General features: G+C 37.4%; 1 protein-coding gene across 1 annotated transcript; it reads right to left on the bottom strand.

Moving 5' to 3' along the window:
- Window positions 1-1,258: 1,258 nt before the first annotated feature.
- LOC121764433 (auxin-responsive protein SAUR50-like) lies at window positions 1,259-1,693 on the bottom strand. Its single transcript, XM_042160448.1, has one exon. The coding sequence runs from the start codon at window positions 1,691-1,693 to the stop codon at window positions 1,259-1,261; it is 435 nt and encodes a 144-aa protein (XP_042016382.1).
- Between the last annotated feature and the right edge of the window lie 10,192 nt (window positions 1,694-11,885).

Here is an 11,885-nt window from a genome sequence, read left to right as displayed (position 1 = left end):
CACCTTTTGATATACTATTAATATATATATATATATAAAATAAATTCTTCCAATCATACACATATGTATATAGTGAGTAATACTCACTTAATTAATAATGTTGGGTTGATGTGTCCATTCCAACATGCACTATAACTGCATAATTTATAAAAGTGTGATCTAATTATAAAATAACACATTTTATAATTCTGAATGACTGTTGCATAAGAGACTATTGTTTTCATTAAAAATATTTGTATTAATTAATTAATTAATTAAAGGTACAACTTTTATAAAAAAATCAAGTCAGATCAGACTCGGGTTCGGACTAGATGCACATCGGATCGGGCGCGTGTGTAAAAGTCTTGATTATTGTGAGAAAGATGAATTATTTTCAGTTTTTCGTCACAAATATATATTGTGCATGCATCTATTTGCATATAAATGAAGCACTAGATGAAAGTTTTATTTTTTTAATAATATAACAACTTCATCGATTTTGTACTTAGTGGATAAGTGCAACAGTAGTATTCAAAATTTCAAATACCATTCAAAAAACAAAATTCCCATTTAATTTTATTTTTATAATGAAATTTTCATTATAAATTTAATAACTTTATACTACTATTTTATACTATGCGCCATTAATATGTATGTTTTGATGGTTTCCAATTTATACTCCCTCCGTTCCCTTATATTTGAGTAATTTTTCCATTTTAGAAAGTTCTCTTTGAGTTGTGTCAATTCTATATAGTGCTAATAATTTACATTTTTTCCCACTTTTATTTTACCATTTCCCACTTCTCTACTTATTCACATTCTACTCTATTCTCTCTGTAATTTTTTTTTCTTACTTTTTAATATATCTACCCAATACACTAAATATCTCTTTCTTAAATTGTGTACCGAAAAGTTCCGTCCTCTATGAAAGAAACGAGGGAGTACTTTTTGTTTCCCACTATATGCTCTTTTAGTTGATTTCACTAAGAGCATGTTCTCTTCCTCTTTGTAATTTTTATTAGCTGTGAATACTACTATTTATTGATAGAAACAAATTTTCAACTAAAATCTGGCGGAGATGAATTCAACCAAATAATGACCTTGAAAATTTGTGTAAACAACAACACAAATATTATTTCAGAAAATGCTAATTTGCTACACTAATTATTCCTTTCAATTTCCAGCAACACATTACATACGGTAATGCCGAAACCCTAGCTACACTTCTACTACATATACACAAAACCCCACCATCACCGGAATATTCCCTAATTCTCCGTCAAACTCGATCAATCCCGACCAATCGCGGCGGCGTGAGGATTCCGTACGCGCCGCAGCTCTTGGCCATATCACTAGCTTTACCGAGCCGCCGCGCCGGATTGACGAAGGGGCTGCAGCTGCAGGCGTGGACGAGGCCGGAAGCGCGCTCATCGCCGCCGATCTCGGCGATTATTCCGCAGAAGAGATCGACGTCGCAGGGGAGCAGCAAAGGCCCGTCGCTATTGTAACCGTATTCCAGCTCAGCATCGTCCAACAGCATCTTGAAGAGCGGGTGGTTAGCATATTCCGTCTTTATCACAAACCGCTGCTTCTCCGGGCCCACGTACACCGTGAAGCACCCCGCCGGAGCCACCGCCGCCGCCTTCGATCCCCCGCCTCTGCGCATCCACAGATCTAGCTTCTTCATCACAGATCTCTTGATATCCTTCCTCATTAATTCCTAAATCTATGTATCTATCGATCTGATCGTTTCGATTGGTGCAGATTTTTCAACCTCGATCGTAAGCTAAATCGGACATGAGGCTCATTCGCGAGGTTCTCATCGCTGGGGTGGACATGAGGGATTGGAGATTGGAGATGGAATTGATTTTGTTGATATCATTTATAAAGAGGAATGGAGCAGTGAAATTAATTGTGGGGATTGCGATAAAAGCAGTTAGAGAAATGGTGGAGAGAGAGCGGAGAAGATAGAGTTGGAGAGCTATGGATAAACTTGAGAGTTGAAGCCTATATATATTGAGTTGCAACTGGGCATGCAGTTTCTGAGCAAGCCTGGCATTGCAACGCCGCTTCTATATACATTATATATTTTGTGTGTGGATGACATAATTCAGAAAAATTGAAACAATATTCCCATTTCAAAATTGACATATTAGAATTGATCAAATTTATGGTTAAATGAATAATTTTTTTATTACTAGTTGACTACCACACCCTGCATAGAGAGACTACTGTAGTAATAATTGAGGCTAATTTGTCAACGTATTAAATAGTGTGTGTAATATTTAGAAAAATGCCCCCACTTAAAAAGATGGGCTTAATGGGTGTGGAAGTTCAACGCATCAAGGAGTAGTGCACCAAAAAAATACAGTACATAAATTAGTTTTGATTAATTTATAAATTATAGGGTTTCTAGTTCGAAATTTCGAAACAATAATTATTTTATACTCGTTTTATTGTGATCATGGGTGCTTTTAGAGTTTAGACAACAATTCACATAAAATATAAAAAATTGATAATATTGTTTGAATATAAAAAATTACTACCTTAGTAAGAGCTTAACTCTCTCGTTGTTTGTATGTTTGACATAATTAGATTAATGAAGCATTATCAAATATAAATACTTTCACAATCCCACTTAAAGTTACATAGATGTCTCACTAAATTTTTTTTGCATGTGATGTAAGTCCCTGTATCGAAAAAGAAATTAAATGATCCGGATTTAATGAGTCGGAATGAGCATTTTGTTTATCAAATGGGGTAGGTCAAAATTTCCAGACAGATTTTTGTGAAGTGCTTCTAGCTGTACAAATTAATTAGTGGCAGTCTACTTTTAAAAAAAATATTATTTACGTGGAATTGGTAGAATAATAGTTTCTGTGTCATGTACTATCTGAATAGAGGGAGTAATTAAAGCCACTATGTTTACGTATTTATGGACAAACGTTTTGATTAAAATGATATGTATGAATGTACGTATATTGTACATTGTAATGATGCTACGATATTTGATGAAGTGAAATGGAGTAATAGATAACATATCATAACATAACAAAGAGATTGGGCATATTGTCGATAAAATGATCAAGTATATTGCATAAGTATAAAATATGAAATACTATAAAATAAAAATTTATTTAAAAATAATTGGGATATGGTATGCAGTCGTCCAAAGTTGCCTATGACAATTCTCGTGCTTCCGAGAAGTGTCATTATAGTATTCTATTTATTTATCCTTCTCGCTTGTCGATTGTACCAACAACTAGTAATTTATTATACTAATAATTAGAAAATCTAATAGGTTAGTGCACATTAATTTACATCAATTATTAATTATCAACCAAAAGCACGTGATAAATTACGACCAATGATGCAAAGTTGAAAACATATTCTTCAGACAAAATGTTTCAGCAATATTTGAATGCTCCTTATTTTCCTTAGGAAATAATTAATCGAGTTTTGGTCACAACTTTATAATGTATACAATTCACGTGATATTTCTTCGAGTTTAATTTTTCCTTATTCTAATTAACATTGGCAGCTCAAAAAACACATGCCTTTTAGAAATTTGGTTGAATTTCGTAGTACATATTATGCATATATGCGTGTGAATGTGTTTAGATAAAAATCTATTTTTAATTGGCAAAAATTTATGATGGATGTAACTATTTGCTTAGATGAGTGAAACACCAGGATTCCACTCACATATATGGATGTTGAAAAAATATTAATTTCCAGTTTACGAAATTTAATTAATTTTATTGCAATGCATAATTTTATTCGTTGAGTGCAATACTTTAATTTTCACAATAATATGGCTATATAAACATTGATCATTATGATCATGATATGTATGGAAAAATGAAGCCTATAATTTCGTAAACGTATCGAGTTTTCTCACAATTTGCGATATAATTTGAAAATATGTTCAACTGCTAAATAAAAAAATATTTCCTCGACATTGATATATACATCATGTATGATCCAAAATTGTGAATTGTGCGTTTACTATGTATGTCAGTGTGTTTTGTGGAAATTTAATATCATGATCATGATAGTGAAATTATATTAGATAGTTTTTGCCGAATTAAATTTCTCAAGATTCAGTTGACCTTTCATATTTAATGCCAATCCAATTAGAAAGAAACGAATTAAGGTGGGACTCTATTTTTATTTGCTGAAACTAAGAAATATTTTGCTACATCCAATTGAAAGTCGAAAGACTCGAAACAGATCTAGCGACCAATTCAAAGTCAATTTAGCAAATTAATTTAGACATAGGTTAAACTTAGACAGCATCCTTTAATTATTGAATATGGATTAACTATGATGGTAGCATCAATCAAATTCAGACAAAACTGGTGCTCATTCTTGAATAATTATGTGGTGGCGTTTTTATTCCACAGTATACAGATGGACCAACGTGCAAATGGCTGGTTAAAGATTTGGTAAAATAAATTCGTCTGTAGTAATCATTACTCCTAAAGCTGTATGAATCAAATCACTAAAAAAAGAACGAGTTATACTTATTCGAAATCAATACAAACTTATCCAAAACGACTAAAAACTTACGGTGTTAAATTAGCGAGTATCGGAATGCTCGATAAATGGATAGGTGCTCGAAAAATGCTCGATAATTAGCAAGCATTAACAGGATACTCGGTGAAACATGTTTGCTAAAGCCCGCTTTTTATAATGAATGTGATGGATTTTTATTAGAGCATCCACAACCGTGCTCTTACCAGCGGCACGGTTGTGGGCCCGGGCGGTACTATTCATGCCTGCTCTCTGGCAAGAGCACAACACCCACAACTGTGCTCTTCCGCAAGGACGAGCACAATTAATATAAAATTCAATTACACAAAAACATTTTCATAATACTAAAATTCATTAAAAAAACCACAATAAAAATAACAAATTACAAATAAAATAAAAAGACATAATTAAAATCCTAAAAATTAAAAATTACATAATTAAAATACTAAAAATTAAAAATTACATAATTAAACTCCTAAAAATTAAAAATTACATAATTATTGGCTAATATAACCCGAGGAAGACTACGCATCCGGCGGCACCAACCCCAATTGTTTTTGGAGACCCAATATCATGGACTCGTGCGTTTGAAGTTGCGTGGGGGTCATAGTTGACCTATCGGCCATATTGAGTTGGGCCAAAAGGGCCCACAACGAGTTGTTCGGGGGTGGAGGTGGAACATAGGGTGCGGGTTCGGGAGCAGGGGCAGATGGAGTCGCGGCGCGACGTCGTTCGGCCGCCGCCTTCTTCCTACCTTGCGGTCGGCGTCGGGAACCGCTTGGTTGGGCATCGGGGCTACCCAAGTTAGCTTCGGCGAGTTGGCTAGCCACTTCTTCGCCGGCGTCGGATAGGGATGCCGACCGTGAGCGTTTGGAGGAGCCGCTAGAGGAGGATGTTATGCCTCCCTTATACTTCGGGTGCGTCCGCGTCTCCTGCCAAACGTTAAGATATTTGAACGACTTACCGTTCATGGATTGGTAGGTGCTCAGCGAGGCGGTGATGATGTCGACATCGCTTCGGCCGCTCCCGGCATTCCGGGACTCCTGGATGAAATAGCCGTTGAACTTGCCAATTTCTTCGTGATGCAGTTGCGCACCATACTCTCGTTGCGCTCGATCGTTCCCGGCGGCCGGTGTGCATTGTACCGGCTAGAGACGCGCCACCAAAAGTGATCGCCGGATTGGTTCGTTCCAACCACCGCATCTTCGGAGATTTCCAAGTACGCCTTGAACAATCTTTCCATCTCCGCCGGTGAGTACGGTGTGCGGACACCGGCGCGAGATGGAGGATTCGGCATTTGGGAAGGGGCGCGAGGCCTAGGCTCCGGTGTCCACCCGTAGCGCCCATCGGAGGCACCTTGATCGTCGATTGGGTATGGCCGGTAGCCACTCGGAACGCCCGAATCTTGGGTGAGAGGAGGGGCCGAATATTCCGTTTCCGGACTATGAAACGGTTGCGAACCGAACCATTCGGGGTTCCAACCGTGAGAGCCGCTTGGGTTGTCGTCGTTACCGGACATAGTGGTGTTGTAGGGTGTGAGAGGAAGATGAAAATGGATATGAGAGATTGATGATGAGAATTGTGTAGTGAAAGTGTGAATTTTTTGGAGTGAAATTGGGGGTATTTATAGATGAAAGTGTGTATTTTTGGGGTAAAAAAAATAAAAAAAAATTAAAAAGTGGGGAAAAACGGTTATAAACGGATATAATTTTTTGGGGAAGTGAAATTTTTTTTTTTATTTTTTATCGATTTTTTTAATAAAAATCCGATTTTTTTTAAAAAAAAATAAAAAAATGTTTGAAACCAACGGCTATGCCGTTGGCGAATCGGAGACCGCCACGTGTGCGTCCGCTGGCACGGACGTGCTCGATACATCGAGCAGCGCCGTGCCAGCGGCGCGGTTGCAGCGGTGGCGGTCCTTCGCCTTGCCGCTGGCACGGACGGCGGTGGCGCCAACCGCCACCGCTGCGGATGCTCTTAATTGAGAGAAATGTTCATCTTATCCTTAGTTATATAGTATCATTTCATATTTTATTCATAATAGGTTACATCTTAATTATTTAATTTTTATTTCAATTATTATTATAGATTGATTTTAAAGAGTTGTATATGTATTTTTCATTTTTTACATACGTACATGCAATAATATCCTTGACATATATGCATTAAATGAGCTTGAATTCGAATTCTATAAATTATGCTTAATGAATAGGGCTGGCTAAATATACAGAAATACCGCACTTATCGTACCGAAAAAAATATCGAAAATACCGAATTTGCGGTATACCGCAAGTTTCGGTACGATATGATACTTTACCGATAGATTACGCTACGGTAAAGGTATATATTTTCCTATACCGGGGTATAACGCAATATACCGCATTTACGATATTTGCCAAAAATTCGATATATATGTTGTATATAAATTTATATAAAAAATAGGAGTAGTTAATATGTTAAAATCCCTAATCCTACTTTCATATTTTAGTGCAGCCGCCCCAACCCCAAACACACTCACGCAAAGATGCAAATCAAGTCCACTGTATAGATTTGATTGTGGTGTAGTTTTAATCTTTGGACATTATTTAAATAGGTGAAATTTTATTTTAAATATATTTTTTTTTGGTATGAAACACATTTATAGCGGTATGCCATACCTTATTTTGGTATACCGTACTCGGTATCCCATACCTTATTTCGGTATAACGTAAAAGTGCGGTATACCGCAATATGGTATGGTATACCGCATAGACGGTATGGTAACAGTATCGGAAATAATCATATCGAAATATTGGTATACTGCAATGCGGTATACCGAAAAATTTGATAAGGTATAGATATGACATTTTATCATACCGCAATTTGTGGTACGGTAAGCGGTGTGACATTCTCGGTGCGGCATACCGTGTCACCCTATTAATGAATAAACTCAACCGGACTTGCATAATTTGTTAAACAAAATATATTTTCACTATTAGCTGAATATATAATTTTTAAGCTGTGACATATCGTCCTCGTTGTACAAGAAGTTGAGGTGATCTAGGATTCGTATAAAGATTAGTGAAGAAAACACAAATATTATAGTACAAAAATACTATATTTAGTTATTTCCAACTAATCAACTGTGAGAAAACCAAACGTGGCTCCCACATTAATACTCCAATAAAAATAATAGGGAAACATCATCATTTAAAAATAGAAAGCCATATTTCGTGGCTGAAAATTGGTGAAGGCGGCGTTGACCTCTCTTGTACTCTTTATTAAGTATTTATACAATTAATAAATTTCTAGCACCTGAACAAACATTACAAATTTAATCAGATAACCATCTACGAGCATCCACAATCGTGCTCTTGCCAATGAGCACAGTTATGGGTCCGGCCCCACTTTTTCTGTCTGCTCTTATGCAAAAGCACAACACTCACAGCCGTGCTCTTCCGCAAGGACGAGCACAAGGGTCCCATCATTCCATTATTCAATTTAAATAAAAACATTTCCACAAAATTAAAATACATTAAACATACCCGGAATAATATTACAAAATACATTTAAATTTAAAAACTACATAATTAAAATCCTAAAAAATAAAAATTACATAATTAAATTCATAAAATTAAAAAAACTCACTACTCGTTGCCGAATTTCGCCCACATGTGTTTGATTAGGTCTTCTTGTAGCTCAACGTGGGTTCGGGTAGCGCGCATTGTGTGCCTTGTTTCGATCCTCTCACCCACCGTCGTATGCACACCTCGGCGTGGGGGAGACCTCGCGGTTGAGCTTCCGACTTCATCCTCGTCGTAGAAGCTAGCCGCCCTCGGTCCTTCGTCGGCTATAATCATGTTGTGTAAGATAATACACGTGTACATGATGTCGGCAATATTATTCACGTACCACAGCCGAGTCGGGGCCTTCACAATGTTGAATCGGGCTTGCAGGACCCCAAATGCTCTTTCGACGTCTTTCCGCGTGGACTCTTGACGATGCGCAAAAAGAACCCGTCTCGGATCTTGCGGGTTGATGAGCATCTTCACGAAAGTCGACCACCTTGGGTAGATATCATCGGCGAGATAGTAACCCATGTTGTATGTATTTCCGTTGACGGTGAAGTCGATCGCCGGTGCTACACCATTCAACACATCATTGAAGAGGGGTGAAGAATAGAGCACGTTCAAGTCGTTGTTGGATCCGGCAACGCCGAAATATGCATGCCAAATCCATAGGCGGTAGTCGGCGACCGCTTCAAGGATAAGTGTTGGGCCGCCGCCTTTGTTGCCGCTTAAATGTTGCCACCTCCAAGCAGTCGGGCAATTCTTCCACCTCCAATGCATGCAGTCAGTGCTGTCAAGCATTCCGGGAAAGCCATGGACTGATTCGTGAAGATGAAGCAACCGTTGGCAATCATCGGTGGTGGGTGCCCGAAGGAATTCATCACCGAAAGCTGTACGAACGCCCTCGCAAAAATTTTTAAGACAAAGGATTCTAGTGGACTCACCGACATGCAAATACTCGTCGAAGAGGTCGGTCGTTTGCCCAGTAGCGAGTTGTCGGATGGCACATGTACACTTATGCAATGCCGAGATACTTTACCGACCGGCTGCATCTGAACATGTTTGGAAGAATTCAACACGGGCGGACAACGTGTTGACAATACGCATAAACAAGCGCTTTGACATGCGAAAACGGCGCCTGAAGTAATCTTCCGGAAACCTCGGTGGGTCGGCAAAATAGTCGGCAACGAGCCTTTCGTGGCTCCCTCCCGGTCACGATGGATGTAGCGACGAGCTGATCTAGTTGGTTGAGGAGGAGGGGCGGGGGTATTCGCTGCGATATATGCTTCATAAGCGGCACGATGTTGTTCGTAGTATTCTTGTTCTTCGCGCTCTGCTTCCGCAATAAGATGGGTGAAATCCATTTGAGGTTTTGAGTGAGAGATGAAGGTGTAGATAAGTTGTTTGAAAAATATGAATGAGAGATGAATGAGAGATGATTTGATGTGAAATATGGATGATGAATGTGTATTTATAGATGATTTTGGGGGGAAAAATCAAAAAAATAAAAAAATACAGAAAAACAGGAAAAAACGGCTATTTTTTGGGATTGGGAAAATATATTATTTTCATTTTTTGGTATTATTTTTGATTTTTTTAAAAAAATGATTTTCCAACAGATAAGCCGTTCGCCAATCAGACGCTGCCACGTCGCCTGCTCGCTGGTACAGACGTGCTCGATGCATCGAGCAGCGCCGTGCCAGCGGCGCGAGCGCAGCGGCGGACAGCGTCTCCTTGCCGCTGGCACGGACGGACGTGGCGGTGCTCACCGTTGCGGATGCTCTAAGCCTAACAGAAGTGTGTATTCTTAACTGGTACATAATTACAAATTGTCTGTAAAATTTTAAAGTCTTAAAATAGTTTGATTATTTCCATAAATTTTAAACTTTATTAAATTGTGCAAATTTTTCATTCGACCCGATCCGATAGATTTTTTGACACAAACTTATCTTACGTGGCGTGCCGGAGGCGTGACTTGGCAAAAGACAAATTTATTAGAATTGTGGAATTAATGCTAATGTTGAATTTGATTTGTGGATTTCAGTTTGTATGTTTATGTCGATTTGTATGCTGAATTCCATTTGTATGTTTTCATTTGTGCTATTTGTATATTTGTGATAAGTCCAGCCTTCCATGGTCAGAGGTTGTCAAGATAGAAGAGAAACAATCAACACTAGTGGAATTTTGCCATGTCACGCCTCCGGCGCGAAACGAAGGATAAGTTTGTGTCGGAAATTTATCGGGTCAGGTCAGATGGGAAATTTACACAGTTCGATAAAGTTCATGACTTTTCATACACGGGAAAAATCAAACTATTTTAAAAGTTCATGACTTTACAAACAATTTGCCCTTATAATTTTGAAAGTTCATGAATTTACTAATTTTATATGATTTGACACTCTTTTGCATTTCAAAACATAACAGACAAAGAAAACTTAGAATTAAACTTAGAGCATCTGCATCGGTGCTCGCCGACGGAGCGGCGAGCACGCTGCTCACAGCTATGTTCTTGCCGAAGAGCACCGAACGTGCCGACGAGCAGGCGATGTGGCGCGACCTGATTGGCCAACGACAATGTCGTTACAACCAATACATCAAAAAGCATCCTTATTGTTGGTGTCACAACTAAAATTAGATGACGTAATTGGAAGCGTCCTAAATATAAAAAATTAAGTTAATTTGTCCTTAACTAAGGAACGTTTTCTTTTGTGTCATGAGTTGTTGTTAATTTTTAAAATTTTCCAACGCAAGTGATTGCATCTCGATTTTTGCATCCTTAAAAAATACTTGTAGTGATAAACATATCCAAAAAATCCAAAAAATCAAACTCGAAACTAAAATTGCAGTATATAAAAAAACAAAAAGTCCAAAAATGATTTCTATAGTTAAGAAGTAACATATTCAAATAATTACATAAAATCTAAATATTATTACATTTATTAATATAAATCAACACAAATAGATAAAATATTAAAAATAAATATGGCTTTTCGGTTTTCATACATCAACACTAAACAGTACCGAAAAATCAAACTTTGCCACAAAAGTTTAATTGAACCGAAATCGAAAAAACCAAACCAATTTTTAAATTTCGATTTGATTCAGATAATATATATGGTATTTGGATATGATTGGAGAAATCTACCATATAATTGTTTATTGGTTGATTGTTTATTTACCCTTCCCACTTTTATGGCCATAGGTTTTTGAGAGCGCGATAACTTCTTCGGGACTAATGTATTTAGTCCTCTTTGATTCATTTGATGACTTTGTACTTTGTGCGCCTAGCTTACCACTTTTGTGAACTTGCGATGAGGATGCCTTCGAGCATTGTTCACATATCCAGTTGTTGACATGCTCTGTAAGAACAACTTTCATGCAATACCTGATATCGGTATAAAACAGTCCACTTTAGGGAAAACTATTTATACAACTCGAATTCTCACAAAACAAAAATTCAAAAACCGAGAACTTGTTAGATTTGAGTTTTTCCCTTAAACCTCTGCTTCCATTTCACTTCCAGAAAAATAAGACATAAAACGCGAATGTTTATATACAAGAGGAATCACAAATTTAGAGGTCGTACATATGCTCGGTATATCCTTTACATCAACTTTAGATTCTCCTACATGTGTAGATAGTTAACATTAAAACAAAAAGAGACAATGAAATGTCTATGCCATCAAACAAGGGCATTTCTGGAACCTTGATGTGATTATTATAATTCAGTAAGACATGTTCGGTTTGCAAGATTATATCTCATGACTAAATGTGTTTTGGTTCATTATGTTGAATATCACAACTTAATCCTAGATGCATAAT

Source organism: Salvia splendens, chromosome 14 (assembly GCF_004379255.2).
Source record: "Salvia splendens isolate huo1 chromosome 14, SspV2, whole genome shotgun sequence".
In the NCBI taxonomy this organism is placed as follows: Eukaryota; Viridiplantae; Streptophyta; class Magnoliopsida; order Lamiales; family Lamiaceae; genus Salvia; species Salvia splendens.
Note: the sequence above shows the minus strand (reverse complement) of the source record. Positions and strands in the feature narration are given on the sequence as shown.

What these genes read in the sequence shown, in the direction of transcription:
- LOC121764433 (XM_042160448.1), bottom strand. Translation starts at nt 1,693, where the DNA reads ATGAGGAAGGATATCAAGAGATCTGTGATGAAGAAGCTAGATCTGTGG.